This window comes from Pseudorca crassidens, chromosome 2 (genome assembly GCF_039906515.1).
Source record: "Pseudorca crassidens isolate mPseCra1 chromosome 2, mPseCra1.hap1, whole genome shotgun sequence".
NCBI classification, from domain to species: Eukaryota; Metazoa; Chordata; class Mammalia; order Artiodactyla; family Delphinidae; genus Pseudorca; species Pseudorca crassidens.
Genome location: NC_090297.1, coordinates 60047167 through 60064712, shown reverse-complemented (window position 1 = coordinate 60064712; position 17546 = coordinate 60047167). Strand labels below are relative to the sequence as shown.

At 37.3% G+C, this 17546-nt stretch overlaps 1 protein-coding gene across 6 annotated transcripts in view; it reads right to left on the bottom strand.

The window, feature by feature from the left end:
- LRRC7 (leucine rich repeat containing 7) overlaps nucleotides 1-17546 on the bottom strand; it is a 501952-nt gene that overhangs the window by 164634 nt on the left and 319772 nt on the right. For all 6 annotated transcript variants that reach the window (XM_067726544.1, XM_067726541.1, XM_067726540.1 and 3 more), the window contains one exon: nucleotides 12476-12539. In XM_067726544.1, the coding sequence (XP_067582645.1) occupies nucleotides 12476-12539 (64 nt within the window). The remainder of the gene's footprint in view (nucleotides 1-12475; nucleotides 12540-17546) is intronic.

Sequence of the window (17546 nt, the reverse complement as noted above, 5' to 3'; positions counted from 1 at the left end):
GTTAAAAAATTAAAACATAATTCACATATGATACATTTTACCCTTTTAGAATATAAAACTGAGTGATTTTTAGAGTATTTACAAAGTTGTTTGACTACCATAACTATATAATTCTAGATCATTTTCATTACCCCCTCTTCCAAAAAAACCCATACTCATTCTTTCCATTCTTCCCTCCTCCCCAGACCCTGCAACTACTAATCTACTTTCTGTCTCTGTGAATTTGTCTATTCTGAACAGTTCATATAGCTGTAATCATATAACACATGGCTTTTGTTTCTAGCTTCTTTCATTTAGCATGATGTTTTCAAAGTTCATCTGTATCAGTCCTTAATTCTTTGTTATTTCCAAATATTATTCCATTGTATGGATATACTGCATCATGTTTATTCATTTATCAGTTAATGGACATTTGGATTTTCTTTCTTTTTGGCTATTAAGAATATGCTGCTATGAATATTCATGTACAAGATTTTTTGTGGATATATGTTTTATTTTATTTTTATTTATTTTTGCGGTACTTGGGCCTCTCACTGTTGTGGCCTCTCCCGTTGCAGAGCACAGGCTCCAGACGCGCAGGCTCAGCGGCCATGGCTCACGGGCCTTGCCGCTCCGCGGCATGTGGGATCTTCCCGCACCGGGGCACAAACCCGTGTCCCCTGCATCGGCAGGTGGACTCTCAACCACTGCGCCACCAGGAAAGCCCCGGATATATGTTTTAAATTCTCTTGGATAGTGTGGTTGGATGAATATTGTGTTGGCTCCCCACAGATATGCACATCCTACTCCCTAGGGCCTGTGAATATATTACCTTACATGGACAAAGAGACTTTGCAGATATGATTAATTTAAGGGTCTTGAGATGGAGAGATTATCTGAGTGTCCCAATGTAATCATAAGTGTCCTTATAAGAGGAAGGTAAGAAGTTCAGAGAAGGCAGAGAAGGAGATGTCATAACAGAAGAGAAGTTGAAGTGATGCAAAGAAGGGGCTGTGAGCAGAGGAATGCAAGTGGCTTCTAGAAGCTGATAAAGGAGAGAAAATGGATACTTCTCTAGAGCCTCCAGAAAGAACACAGCCCTGATGACACCTACAGAACTTTAAAATAATAATTTTGTGTTGTGTTGTGTTATACGTATTGTTTTAAGCCTCCAAATTTGTCATAATTTGTTACAGTTCAATCACAGGAATCGTATTTTGGAACTTGGAAGTGGGTTACTCCTGCAACAAATACCTAAAAATGCAGAAGTGGCTTTGGAACTGGGTAGTGAACAGAGCTGGAAAAATTCTAGCTAAAAATGCATGATCGAAAAAGCCTAAATTGCCTTGAACATACTGTTAGTAGAAATATGGATGGTAATGAGTCCTCCTTATCTCTACTAAGGAGGACTCAGAATGAAGTGAAGAGCATGGTACAGAAAATCTGTATCTTCTTAGAGAACACCTAAATGATCATGAAAAGACTGCTCGTAGCAATGTGGACTCTAAGCCCTCACTACTAATGAGGGCTCGGAAGGAAATGAGGAACATGTTAACATGGAAAATGGAGTAAAGGGGATCTTTGTTATACAGTAGCTGAATTGTATCATACACTTATGTGGAAAGCATAACTTGTATGAGGTAAATTTGATATTTAGCTGAAGAGATTTCCAAGCAAAATTTTGACGGTATGGCCTGATTTCTACTTGCTGTTTGTAGTAAAATACAAGAGGAAAGGGTAAATTGAAAGAACTATTAAGCAAAAAGAAACCAGGACTTGACTTGGGAAATATTCATCCTATTCAGACTACAAAAAAATGCTAAAATTAGGAGATTCACTACCAGGAAAGTGTGCTCTGGAAATAAAGTCAGGGTGTGCTGGGGCAAACCTTTCTAAGGATTAAAGTGACTTGTAAGGATAAAAGTGCTTAGGTAGGTGTTTCATGGAACCTGTTAGACATCTTAGAAGAAGCCAGGAATAGACATGAGATTATCCAGGAAAGATCCGTGAGGAACCCCTTGTGCAGTGGAGAAATCTTCAAGATATAAATGGGAGACCCACAAGGCTCTTTAGACTGTTGTATCAACAGAAACACTGCCAGCATGGACTGAAAGGAATAGAGAGAGGACAAAAGAAGACTGCCAGACTCCTAAAATTCTATAAGCAGGAAACAGGCTGATAAATCTACTCAGCTGTAAACCTTGCTTTCCTACCAGGAAAAGGAAGAATGATGCAGAGGATAAAACCAAAGGCACAGAGCAATGGGTCTTGAGCCACAGAGTTTATTCCCTGGCCTTGAAACCTCATGGAGTTTGCGTGGGTGAATTTTGATATTGGTTTTGAGTGTAGACTACTTTTGTCCTTCCATTTTTTTTTTCCCGTTCTGCATGGGAATCTCTGTAACTGTTATGCTATGCCTATTGCACAATCATATTTTGGAAGCAGATTGACTGTTTTCTAGTTTTACAGGTCTACAGATGGAAGGTGATTTGGACCCAGGATAGACTGTACACAGAACCTTACCTATGCCTAACTTAGATGCTTTACATGATGAAATTTGGGACTTTTGAGCTGATGAGATTTAGATGAGACTTTTATACATGAGTTGATTTTGTAATGAGTGAGAATTTTGGAGAACTTGAGTTGGGGTGGATGCATTTTCAAGTGGTTAGACATGAATCTTTGGGGACGGGGACCTTACTGGTAGGCTAAACAATGGGCTTTCAAAGATGTCCATGTTCTGACCCCTGAACCTGTGAATATTCTACCTTACAGGATAAAAGAGAATCTGCAGATATGATTAATTTAATGATATTGAGAAAGAGAGATTATCCTGGATTATGTCAGTGGTCCCAAAGTAATCACAAAGGTACTTACATGAGGGAGACAGGGGAGTTGGAGAAGACAGAGAAAGAGTTGCAATGATAGAAATAAAATCAAAGTAGGAGACATAATGACAGACACAGAGATTGAAGTAATGTGAGAAAGGGGTCACTAGCCAAGGAATGAGGTAGCCTCTAGGAGCTGGAAAACGTAAGGAACAGATTCTCTCATGAAGTCTCTAGAAGGATTAAAGCCCTGATGACACTTTGATTTTAGGACTTCTGACTTCCAGGACTGTGAGATGATAAATCTGTATTGTTTTAAGCCACTAAGTCTGTGGTCATTTGCTACAGATCAGCAATAAGAAAGGAGTACAGGTATGTGCCTAGGCCTGAAATGCTAGGTAAAATTAAGATCTTTTAACTATAATTTCTACCCTGACTTCCACTATGTTGCAATTTCTCTCATGTCATGTGGTGATGGAATGGCCACAGGTATTTTGGGGAGACAGATAAAAGGGAGTTACATGGGAATACCTTTAGTATAGATTTAATGGAATATATTTATATGGTTTGCAATCATGTCTCCACGTAGTTAACCTATTGTTAGCCATCTAGAGTAGAAATGGCTTCCAGAAATACTTTGTTCATTGTGTCACTTCCCCTGACCCTCATGACATGAAGGTACAGGGCCAAGGAAAGTATTGGGACATGAATATGTCCTTTGGTTCTCAGTGTGTAGGTGGAGGAAGAGAAACAAGGCTTGAAATGTAGGGAGTCAGAGGTTTTCCCAAATTTGACAATCCTAGAATTTTACAAGCTGTATCAATGAAAAATTGTAAAGATGAAACAGATGTTTCCAAATTATCAGGAATAAAAACCATGGTAGAGGAAAGCCTGGATTATTTTTCTATTATCGCCGTAGAAAATGATATTACAAAATATTTGTCATATGAACACACTGTCAAAGAGCATGAGGCCAATATGTAGGGGGAAAAAAGAGTATCACAGATGTGTGCTATTATGTTATTTTTCTGGATTTAATGATGTTTACAACATTTGTTAGCTTTTCAAATTGTATTCTATTAATTTTAATTTGTAATTTAAAATTCATAGTTTCTTTTTTCATCTTAAGTAAACATTCACTTTTGTACTTAATTACGTATTCCTAATTTTGTATTATATTTTGAAAGAAGGTGTCCCTAATTTACAAGTTCAGATCCTACTTCTGGCTATATCTTTAATATTTACCCAGAAATCAGTCCTTACCACCTCCACTGCTACTACCCCATCCCCGGACACTACCATTTCTTGCCTATATTATTGCAATAACTTCCTAACTGGTCTCTTTGACTCCACTTTGACCCACTTTCCATTCATCCTCAGCACAGTATTCAAACTGATCCTGGTAATGCCATGTAATGCAGTGTAATTAAGGTAACATACTACAACCAAATGTAGTGTAATGTAACATAACAATGTAAGTCAGACCATGGGTTCTACCTGTTCAAAACCTTCCAGAGGGCTTCCACTTTACTCAGAGTGAAAGCCAAAATCCTTGAAATGTCTTACAGGATTCTACCTCTCCCTGTGCAACTACCTCCAAACTCCCCAAATTAACTTATCACCTACTCTTCTCACTTACCCTCCTCCAGACCTTCTAGTCTTCTTGCTGTCCACAAGTCAGGCTTGTTTTCATGTCAGGTGCTTATACTGCCTGTTCCCTCTGTTTAGAACGATCTTCCACCCAGATATTAGCATGATTTGCTCCCTCGCCTTCTTTAGGTTTTTGCTAAAATGTCACCTGCTGAGTAAAGCTTCCCTGGCCACCCTAACAATTAACACTCTCCATACATGCATATACACCCCCCCACACACACACACACTGTCTCTCTCTCTCTTTCTCTCCATCCCCCTTTCTTTATATTTCTCCTTAGCATTTTCATTGTCTTCTGGGTTTGGTTTGTTGTGAAACCTGAAATCAAATAAATTTTTTATTGATTCAATTTCAGATAATACATCCAGATAGTATACATTTCAGCATTTCAATGAGGAAGATGTCATTTTGAATTTGATTACTTTAAATACAGTTTTTGTTAATTTTTGGATGATTCACAATCCCTATTCACAACTCAAGAATATTCTTGGGTTTACTCCATGATTGCATAATACACTTATTTTCCTTGTAAAGTGTTGGTTATAAATTTGTACTCTTATTTCACATAATTTTCCCTGGTTCAATCAGAGAGCATTTCTTTTAACTTCTCTTGTTGACACTATTGACAGAATCACCAAGGCACTTGACTACATTGAGATATATGCCATTCTTAGAAAAATCTATTTATGGAAAGGGAAACAGAGCTAATTAATTTCATTTATAGTACCCAGTCTTATTGCAATAATAAGAAATGGCAATGAGAGAAAAACTGCTTCCTTTGAAAACAGAGGCCAAGATAACTTATTTTATTGCTAGGAAAAGGAAAGTTTAAAAGCAAAGAAATGAGGTTTTATTTTATTTATTTATTTTTTTGTATGTGCAACATTGGAAATTGCTTTTTAAAGCCCTCGGTCAACAGATGTTGCACCTATAAAAGTGGAGACCCCAGTTTGATCCTCCTATCTAAAAAAACTCCATAATTATTTTCAGACATAAAACACCTTTTAATTGAATGATTCATCAAGGATTCCTTTCAAATTCCAGAGTTGGTGGAAATACAGTTTTATTTATTGGTCACAGTTCTCAATTTTGTACTTTAAAGTTTCATGGAGAAACTCATTTAGAAGTATGTTTTAAAGTGAATTGAAATTGATTCCTAAAAGGATAGCTTATTATGGAATGATTGTTTTTCATATAAACTAAAGCATTTCCTCCACCTCTATTATTGCTTAGTTTGAATCAAAAATTTTCAATTTATGTAGGCACAATTCTGATGAAGATAATTGACTTAACTGTTCACTTTTAAAGTCAAATGATTCATTCATTCATTAGAAACAATTATCACGAGCCAGTTGGGAGTTGGTACTCTGCTAGAGGCTGGGAAAACTTTCTGGAGAAAATGATGCCAAAATTGAGTTGGCAAAAAAAAACATTTGTTTTATTTTAAATGTTTAAGCTATTGTCTTTTAGCTGTGGCCCACTTTTCTAATATTCTACTTCGTAATTCTGAGGTTAACTACATTTCTTTTTTTTTTTTTTTTTTCGGTACGCGGGCCTCTCACTGTTGTGGCCTCTCCTGTTGCGGGGCCCAGCCGCTCCGCGGCATGTGGGATCTTCCTGGATCGGGGCACGAACCCGTGTCCCCTGCATTGGCAGGTGGACTCTCAACCACTGCGCCACCAGGGAAGCCCTACATTTCTTTTTTGATATGTGACTCTGCATCAGGCCCTGATGACTGGGTGTACTGGAGAGGGCTGGAAGGCTAGAGAAGGCAGAAGGGACTTGCTCATTCTACTTACTTCCTGGGAATTTAGTATCTCAACAGCAGCACTGCTCCTTGCAGTGACACTAAACTCCAGCAACAGCAGTTGTTTTCAGCTTGTATTTTTTCCACACAATTAGAACTAGCCTTATTAGATCCTTGAAGACATCAGCTGACTGGTGCCCCTATTTAGAGGTCTGAGTGGCAGCTTCAAGTTTTCATAATTCCTTATATTACCATCTTCCATTTGTCCCCTAAGCTAGAGGTGGTAGCTGCTTCCTAGAGTTATTACATCTGTGGTCCTTCAGAGTCCCCTTTCTGTCTTTCCAGTTTTCTAGTACATGATTGTCCATTCCTTATATTAAACTTTCTTTGTTACATACTTGATATAGTTTCTACCCCCTGCCTGGACCTTGGCTGATACAGAAACTGATGTGTCTCCAATCATTTTAAAAATTAGTTTCATTTCTCAAGTTTCTCTTGATATATCGATAACCTCTGGCAATGTCTGTGATCTATATAAATTCTATATGTGTATACACGCACACCATCTATGGCCTCAGTAGTTTTACAAATGCAGGAAATGGAAGCGTTACTAATTAGGATGCTTTAAATATCTTCCCTGAAAATGGAATGGCCTGTTAGAAGATGACAAATTGTATTTTTATTACTCTGCTTTTTCTTATAAGCTTTACTTGAAGAATAATTAACAAAATTTTATTAGTAAGTGTGGCAAACCTACATTGTAATTATCTATAAAGGAAATTACCAGATATGTAAATATAACGCTTGCCCCAGGTATACATGCATCCTAGGTAATTAAGGATGAGCACACCTTGGGCAAACTAGGGAGTTGAAATCATTGGCTGTTACGCTACTGGTAAAGTTTAATTTAATTCTAATCAATTTAAATTACAAGTTAAAACAGCACTCAGCTGTTTCAAATTTCTATGAAAACACATTCATATTATTTATAAAACCAAACAGATAGTCTATACAACGACTGGCATTTCTTCTCCGTTATTTTGCTCAGAGTGACTCCATTCTTTACTTGATTTATCCATTTGAAATTTTTGTTTGATTCTATGAAATAAAGTGAAAAAAGTCAACAGAAACAAATTCAGTTTGAATATTGAGATTAGAAATTCTTGCTTAGTGTGATCTGCAGTCTTATTAAGCATTTAAAATAGTGACTTGTAGAGTGCAGACTATTTTTTAAGCTTTTCTATAAAAAAGCTTTATAGAATATAAATCCTCTAATACAGTCCATGGATAGCTGAATTTATGAAATCTTTTTATAAAGATGGCTTGACATACTGTTTCAAATATTAGAGAGTTAAAACGATGTTACTGGGACTTCCCTGGTGGACCAGTGGTTAAAAATCAGCCTTCCAGTGCAGGGGACTTGGGTTCGATCCCTGGTCTGGGAAGATCCCACATGCTGTGGAGCAACTAAGCCCATGTGCCACAATTACTGAACCTGTGCTCTAGAGCCCGCATACCACAACTACTGAGCCCACGTGCTGCAACTACTGAAGCCCGCGTGCCTAGAGCCCGTGCTCTGCAACGAGAAGCCACCGCAATGAGAAGCCTGTGCACCACAAGGAAGAGTAGCCCTCGCTTGCCGCAACTCGAGAAAATTAGCTCACAGCAACAAAGATCCAACGCAGCCAAAAATAAAAACAAAACAAAACAAAACAAAAATGATGCTACTCATTTCCTGATGAATTCTCTGAACTTTTAAATTCAATCCATCTTTACATGTGTTTAAAAAATGTTTTTTTATCACAGAAAAATATATATTTTTTACTCTTTAAATATTTTTGTTGCTGTCATTTAGGTGTTTTGTTTTTTAAAATCCATGTTTTGTTCTTTAATCCAGAATTTGAATGGTCTGTAGTTTAGAAATATCTCTGTCAGTAACTGGACACATTAAATAGCTCAAAGAGTTGAAAATACTCTTAAAATGATCTCATCATGATGCCTCAAACTCTGGAGAATGAATCCTGGCTAATTTTAGGTGCAGAGGCAGGAAGACTTTCTTTAAGGACATGAAATAGATATTTAAAAATTACCCTTTATCTGATTACTTTTCCAGAAAAAACTTACAAAATATTAATAAGATGGTATTTCAAAATCACTTATTTCAAAATCACTCATATTCATATTTAATCCAAATTCCAGCAGGAGAGACAGAAGATACAGTTAAAAGGCAACATTTGAGGAGATAAGGACTGTTAATTTTTCAAAACTGATGAAAAACAGGAACCCATGGATAAAGTACACAAGAATAATGTATACCAACCTCATGCATGAGCACAGATGTAAAAAATATCCCTGACAGGATGGAACTGAATATAGTTTATATAGAAGGTCATGATCATCGTTATATCACGATCATGGACTCTGAGGCATACACAGACCATTTCCCAGTCTGCTTTTAGCCTCCTCTGAGCTGAGCAATTTTCTCTTTCTGGCTTGCCTTAAAGCTTTCTTATTTTGCTTCTTATGACTGACTCTTTTGATGAATGTTCCCATAGCAGAGTTTTTGGGGGCTTTAAGTGACATTTTCCTGTATGCCACAGTCCTCTCCTTTTGAGGGAAGGGGGGATGAAGAAAGGAAGTAAAGGAGCTTGGAAGCTAGAGCTAGTTTTGGGGGATGGTCAACCATGACCTCATACTATTACTGGATCCATCCTATCTCCTCGGGGCTCTGCTACTCAATCTGCTCCATTTTCCAGTATTCTGGCTCATGGTGATTTGCTTTGGGGCTCCATTATTTCCTGCACCAGTTCAGGACAAATAGCAATTCTTAGTTCATTGGATAAATATATCTATACCTGAAATATAATCCTACCATACAGCTTTTGGGCCCCATGATAATCACTGAATCTGTTTTAGGGTCCCTGACCATTCCATGACATTGGGATCTTACTAATTATTGTAACAGTGCGAAGAATGTACTACATAGAGTGTACAGAGGATTTTTAAGGATTGATGCTATCCAACTCCACACATCAACCTACTAGTGTCCCATCTCTGACCAGGCTCCAAATAATGCTCATTTGACCTCATTAAAAGAAAATGAGGGAAGGGAGAAAGAATATACCAAAAATATTAATAATGATTATATATGGGGATGAGGTCACAGATTACTTTTACTATCGTCTTTATGCTTCTTTTAACTTTCTAATAATTTTAAATGAACACTTATTAATTTTATATTGATAAAAAAGCCATGAAAGAAACACACATAAAAAAAGTTTTAAGAATCTATTATGTTCCCAGAACTTTGTCTAGTATCTTCTAGTGGTTATTCCTGTAGAAACATAAGATAATTTCTTTTGTTTACAATTTTTTATTGTTACCATAAGTAGCATCCATAAGTAGATATTTCTACTTCAGACCTTATTTGGGATATGTACCTTGCTTCTCTAGCAAGCAGACTTCTGTTTTCTTCATTAGGTTTTCTCATTCTCATTCTCAGTTTTTTTTTTTTTTTTTTTACTTACTGCCATCTCTTCACATCTGTCTCTTTACCATGACACACAAAATGAATCATCTAACAGTAATCTCCTAGGTGTCAATATCTAGCTACAGATTGGAATTTAATTCCCTTTCCTCCATATGCTCTTGTTTCTAGAAGCCTCTTATCAGAGCAAATTCTCTTATTTTCACATTAAAAATTGTTACTGTCAGAGAAATAACAGCTAGTCCCACACATATGATGAATAAAATTCAAATATTTGATTAAAAGTAAATAACATTAGAAATGAGAAGTTCCAGAAATATACTCCCCCCAACCCCGTCAAATAACTATTATCAAATAAAGCACCCCAGTAGAAATGCAAAAAAAAATTAAGAGACTTAACTTTGTGACAGGCATAAAATATTGGGAGTTCAAAAGTAAAAAATGTTTTTACTCAGATGATGATTTCTTAGACATCAGAAGCATAAGTCAAAATATGTGTATTTAAAATTTACCTTTAGTAAGCTTATTTTCAAAAAATAAACATGCCCTATTCAACTTTGTCAATGCAAATATTTATAGTAAAATATTGATTCACAAAGTATCCATACAAAAGGCTTGCAAAATTATATACCTGACAGAACTGAAATTCATTTGAACATGCATTGTTTATTATAGATTCTCTTGCATGAAATTCTTTCAAAAAGTCTGTGAGATATATGGGTTTGATACCCTTATTTTATTGAAGAGGAAGCTGAGGATAGGGAGTGAGCTATAGACCCAAAGGTACCCAGCTAACCAGTGATGGAGTTGAAAGTTAAACCTCAGTCGTCTGAATCCATTGTCCATGTTCTTTCAACTACTAGGCCAAGCTACATGTCTTCATGGAATCATGGGTAGATCCTAACTTCTTAACAACTAATTTAAAAAACTACCAATAGTTTTGCCACTGTTATTCACCACCTTTACGTCTCTCTCTACCTGCACTAATAAATATCTCCTTTAAAAATGCCAGAGGTGCATTAAACTATGTACTGGGTCATTTTGCTCTACTGTGTTGAGGCCACCTTGCCAGCTGCCCTATAACACAGTTGGGTGTATCCAAAGCAGAGCAAGCTTGGCGGTGTGATGCAACAGGCAGAAGGAAGCTCTGAAGTTTGTTTTTAGTGGACCTCTTTCAGTTTGCATATCATTTGGACTCTCAGAGCCTGTAGACTTGCTATGGGGTCACTATTAAGGTTATGGCTGGTGAGATTCCTTCACAACAGAAATCGGGGATGAACTTCCAAGCATGGTGCTGGAGGGAAGACAGGACAGAGACTTATGCATGTATATGCAATGATAACTGGGTGATGGCACTGCCAGCAAGAGGAAGATGACCAATGCTCCCAGGGGGTATTGCCTGAGCCCAAAGAACCAACTGGCAGGTTCAGAATTGCAGATTTAACACAGGAGGCAGTATCAGCTGCAAACATCAGCCCAGAGGCCAGCACTTCTGAAATCCAGCCTGAGGACAGGGCGTCTCTTTTCCTCATGTCAGAAAGATATGTACCTTCCTTCGCACTCACTCAGATTCCATCTTAAGGAGACAAGCAGGGGAAGGCAAGAGGTTACAGAGAATTTCTATGCAGGGAAGATGAACACAACCTAAAGGGACCATGTAACTTCTAAAATTAGATTTAACTTCTAATCATAGAAAAATAGAAGTCAGTTTTTACCCTCAATAAAGAGCTGATAGAGGCTGGGACAATGATCAAATTAGTTACGGTCAAAGTAAAATAAGTTATTTTTTTTGCACGTTCAAGTTGTAGTGTGAATTATACCCTATCACCCCTATACATTGGCATTTACTGGGAATCACTTTTCCAGGTCCTGTACATTTTTTAACTTAATTCTCCTACAAACCTTGGAGGGGAGGAACCATCATAATCTCCATTTTATAGAAAAGGAAAATGAGGGTTAGAGAGGTTAAGTCATTTTCACAAGGTCATGTAGCTAGTAACATAGCTGCAAAAGAAAAGCTGATTACACTCTTAAATGTTTCAATTTAAAAATAGTTAAAATACAATTTAGGTGAATTGATTTTTGAAATTTGAAGATGTTCAAGTGGAAGACCTCTGAGTAAAACAGGCTGGGTCTGCTGGTAAAAGAGTATTTTCTTTCTAATTTGCATTTGAGATTTTGGTTTTCAGGAACATTTAAAGAAAACTTAAGCCTAAAAGGAGTAGTCAAAATTCTGTCAATTTTGCTGGCAGTGAGGTCATAACATATGTTCACTAGAAAGACACTTTCAGTACAATTGGAAATAAAAGGCCATTGACCACTCCTCTCATGCTATGCCCATTAAGCAACCAAAGCAGAAGTCTTCAAGGTATGGACTTTGAGTTAATCAAGTCTTGGTTTAATTCCTGTTCAACCACATAAAAGCTATGTAAGTCAGTGACCACCTTGAGCTTGTTTCCATGTTGCATGGCAACATGGCAAATCAGGATTAAATAAGGCAACATATATAACACTCTGAACATGGTGCCTGCTATATAGGTGGTGCTCAAAACTGACACTTTGCATCTGCCTATCCATACCCCCGCTTTTAAAGTTAATCCTAATATTATTCAATTCTCTGTAGCTTACTATACAGATAAACAATCACTTTAATTCCAGATTTTATTTCATTTAGCAAATGTAAATGTGCACCTGATGATTTAATGCCTGAGGTTATCAAGACAGAGCAAAAGAAATAATCCCCTGGGATATATTTATCAAATTTAGAAAATGCATTTTCTTACCAGCTCACTGAATTCATTATTGCCTAGGTCAAGTCTTTCCAACTGGGCCAGTTTGTGCATTGACCTATAACAGATGGAGAAAAATATTATTGTGAGGCAGTGTATGACACATCGCTCCAAAAGACATTCCACCCACCTCCCTATCAGATTTACCTGGGTGTATAGTGCACAGATATGGGGGTATTTTTTAAGGAGAAGTAAGTTGCAAATATACAGTAACATATGCAAACTGCTGCCTGAAAACCTTTAGTAGCTTACCATGTTTCCAAATGCCAGTCTATGGATGGAGTTCTGGCCTGGATGCTTAATGAAAATCTGGGAAGCTTGTTAAAAATCTATACCAATAGGAGGTACCAATTGGGGCTCCAAAATCCATATTTTTAAGAATCCCCACAGGTTTTGGAAACCAACAGATAAACCCAATTCTTAGTAAAGCGTTCTAAAATTTCACAATATGGCCACAAATTCATCATCATTCTTGTCATTTTTCACTTCCTTAAATGAAATTCTGTTATAGAAAAACTTTTTTATCTTCTTTTATTGAGATATAGTTGATTTATAATATTATGTAAGCTTCAGATGTACAACATAGTGATTCACAATTTTTAAAGGTTATATTCCATTTATAATTATTATAAAATATTGGCTATATTCCTTGTGCTGTACTTTATATCCTTCTAGCTCATTTATTTTATACATAGTAGTTTGTACCTCTTAATCCCCTACCCCCAACTTTTGTACTCATTGTCTCCTAAACATATTGGCTTGAATGATGCTGCAGCTTTGAACAATCTTAAACCTCGGGCAAGAGTTGGTGCCAAAGATTAGACGTATCTTAGCACATGCCATGTGTAATCAGCATTTACCAAACCATTCTCAAGTATAACATACAACATAAGAGAAGAGAGCATTTTTCTGATTTTCAAGTTTTTTATCTCCCTACTAACCAGAATGCTGTCTCCAACTCTTGACTATACAGAAATTCTGGAGGCATTGTTGACTCAAATCTCAAAAAATTTTCATTCCTTCATCTTTAAAATTCATGTAGTAATTATCTTATAGGGCTTTTATGAGTAGCAAATGAAATACTACTGTAATTCAGACTCTGGCAGGCACTCATAAATGCAAAAAAATGTGTGTACTCTTTCTTCACTCAGCAACTGTTACTGAAAGATTATTATGAGTTAGACAATCTTCTGGGGTCTGGGGAATAGCACTGGATGAAAAGAAACAAAAATTCCTCCTCAAAAGTACTTTACATTCCAGTGGAGATGATAATGACAATAAATAAAACAATTAAGTAAAATAAAATAATATACTAGAAGGTTATAAGTGCTATGAAGAACACTTAAGAAGAGGAGGAAGATAGGAAGAATTCATATAACATGACTGCAATTTTTAATAGGGTAATCAGGTCTCACTGAGAAGAAATATGAGCCAATGCTTAAACGAAATGAAGGAGCACCCTAGTGCCTAGACTCTGAAGCAGGGACACGTTGCTTGCTTGAAGACATCCTAGGTAACCAGTGTGGCTGAAGTAGACTGAGGGACAGGAGAAGTAAAGACATGATAATGGGGAGTTAGAAAATATGGGGTCTTATAACCCAAGACTTTGGCTTTGATTTTGAGTAAAATGGAGGGTCACTGAAAGGCTTTGATCAAAGGTATATTGAAGTGACTTGTTTTAAAAGGATACCTATGATTTCAGGCTGGTAGACAGACCGAGGAGGACGAAGGTGGAAGCTGGGAGATCAAACAGGCAGTTAATGGAAAATGCCAAATGAGAGGTGACAGTGGTTTGGTCAGGTTGGTGGCAGCGGACGGGGTGAGAAGTGGCTGGATTCTGGACATACTTAACATTAGATTCAAATGTTTTGTTGATGAAATGATTGTGGGGAGTAAGAGAAAGTAGAGTCAAATGTGATTAAAAGTGTGTTTTGGTCTGAACAACTAGAAGGATGAAGTGTAATTGACTGATGGAGAAGACAGGGTGAGCAGGGTTTTGGGTTCATCAAAAGCTTGGTTTTAAATGTTCTCACCCCTGTCCATTCCCCCTCAAATTTCCTCCTCAAAAGATAAATATGTGAAGTGATGGATGGGTTAATTAATTAGATGAGAAGAATCCTTTCATAATGTATACTTCCATTAAATCATCACAATGTACTTTAAATATCTTACAATTTTATTTATCAGTTATACCTCACCTCATAAGGTTGAAAAAAAAAGAAATGCTAAATTAGAAATTTCTATTGTAAAGCCAACTAGAGATGTCAAGCAGGAAGTTATATACACAAGTCTGGAGTTCAGGGAAGAAGTCCAGGCAAAACAGATCATTAGAGCATGGTCAGCATACAGACGGTATCAAGCCTTGAGCATGTGAGATCACCAAAGGAATGAGTGTAGATGAGAAGATAATAGGTCTAAGAAGACATGAGGATGAGCCAGGAAAGAAGACAGAGAAGCTATTAGGATCACAAGAGAAAAGCCAGAAGAGTGTGAAGAACTGGAAGTCAAGTAAAGATGGCGTTTCAAGTTGGAAGAAATAACAAATTGTAAGAAAACTTGATGATATACCTGAGAAATGACCACTTGATTGAACAACACGTAGATTAGTGATGACTTTGAGAAGATCAGTTTTCTGTTTTAAGCTTTTGCTAATGCTCTTTTTCTCCCGTTCAATATGCCTTTATCCATACATCTTCAATACTCTTTATTCAATAACATAAACATATTGATTTCCTACTATCTCTCAACTTTTAAGGTTATCAAGATGAAAGGTGTTTTTCCTATTATCAGATAGCTCATAATCTTGAAAGAAAATGGTTAAGACAATGGGCCATGTTTACCCAATAGACTAAATGCCATAGAAAATATATGTGTAGGATTCTAAAGAAGTGCTTTTTCAGCGTTGGAGAGTGGGAGTAAAAAATAGGAGACTCGGGCTTCGCTGGTGGCGCAGTGGTTGAGAGTCTGCCTGCCGATGCAGGGGCGAGGGTTCGTGCCCCAGTCCAGGAAGATCCCGCATGCCGCGGAGCGGCTGGGCCCGTGAGCCATGGCCGCTGAGCCTGCACGTCCGGAGCCTGTGCTCTGCAACGGGAGAGGCCACAACAGTGAGAGGCCCGCGTACCGCAAAAAAAAAAAAAAAGAAGAGACTCTACTGACCCTTCACTTTGTAGCAGTTGATCAGGCTACAGAATCAGAAGAGATGGATGTTTTTTGGAAGAGACATCAAAGGGGGGCATTGAAAGAGATCAAAGCCCATTTAAGGAACTGCAGGTTAGTAAGAATGGTAAATAAGAAACATAGTAAGAAATAAGAAATAATATGTAGACAAGGGCCAGATCATGAGATCATCCATGTTAAACAAAGAAGTTTGAGTTTTAGCTTGAAGGCAATGGAAGCTTTAAGATTTAGATAGGGAAGATATATCAAATTTTTATTTTAGAAAGATCACTTTGGCAGCTTGGAGTGGTGTGGGAAATGTGGAGATGTGCTAGCAAAAAGGTCAAATAAAAGACTGTCCTGAAATCTATGTGGGATATAATTGTGGCCAGAAATAGGACAATGGCAGTATGGATGATATGGCGGGAACTATGAGGGATGCACTGGTAAAGACATACTTGGTAATGATGATAGTTGGTTGGATGTGGAAGGTAAAGAAGAGGAAGGAATTGAAGCTAGTTTCTGGATTGAGTAGCACTGTGGGAATGTTGCAAAGGAATAAATCTAAGGTGGAGAGAGCTGGATGTAGTGAATACTTTTTTAAATACTATAGAGAATTTGAGGTGAATGTGTGAGTCCTATGTTAGGAGAAAATTGTGTGTGCACGCATGGTCACACACGTGCACATGTGCGCCTGTGTAAGACTGGAGCTCAGGTAAAAGGTCTTGACTAGAAATAAATATTTGAAAAATAAATAAGTGATGTTTCTTGTCTACTCCACCACAAAGTTATCTCTCCTTTTAAGCTCACATACTATCTGCTTTCTTTTCCATGATTTATTTGGCATTGGTCACTAACTTTCTTGAATTGTTAGTTTATATATATATATATATATATATATATATATATATATATATGTCTCCTTTACACTTCAAGATGCCCAGAAGGGTCTGTGTGGGACCACTAGCAGTCCAAAGATGGTTGTGAAACATTGGCCAGCATTGTAAGAACATCTGACTCACCTCTTGCCAAACTTATACCACTGAATAGGTGCTTCTAGTGGAAGGGGCAGTAGTGGCTGTGCTCCATGAAGAGAGAATTAGATTTTCTTCTGAGCCTGGGAATACTGAGGAGTGGCAGATTCTCTCAAGCTTTGTTTCTAGACCACATTGTCGTCCAACAAACAATGAGCACCAAAACTTTGGGAACCAAGGTGAAGGACCAAGTGACCAAGCATGGCAATGAATGAAAAATGACCACAGGAGTAGTAAAGCCACCTGCATTTGACTTGACCATGTAGCCTTAGGCAAAAAGTATTCTAGTGAGAACCATCATGAGCTGAAGACCAGAAGCCTTTCCACAACTTCCTGAACTCTAGGAACTCTGTAGTTCTCACTGATCTCCAAGATGCGTATCACATAAACCTGAGAATATACATTTTTTCTAGCCATGGTGGTTAAAGAGAAAGACACAATTATTTTTATTAAATGAAGACATGAGTGATGTCTTGTACTTGAGTGTCCTAAAGTAAATTTTATTAGTTCTGGGACTTATCTCTTTTTTCTAGGTTAAATATTGGTGATCTTTTAAATCATTTCTTACATGATGGGGTTTCCAGAAACCTAAACACCCTGATCATCTTTATCAAAGCTTCTCTTCCAAACAGGATGAGATACAAACCTGGCACTTTTATTTTTATAGATAAAGCTTTACTGGAACATAGTCATGCCCATTTGTTAACATATAATCTATGGCTCTTTTGCACTGCAATGGCAGAATTGAGTAGTGAGACAGACCATATGGACCACAGAATCTGAAACATTTCTATCTCTGAAGGCCAACTGGCACTCAGAATTAAACACTGTTCTTTAGACGTGGGCTGACCAAGACAATGTATAAATGTATCTAT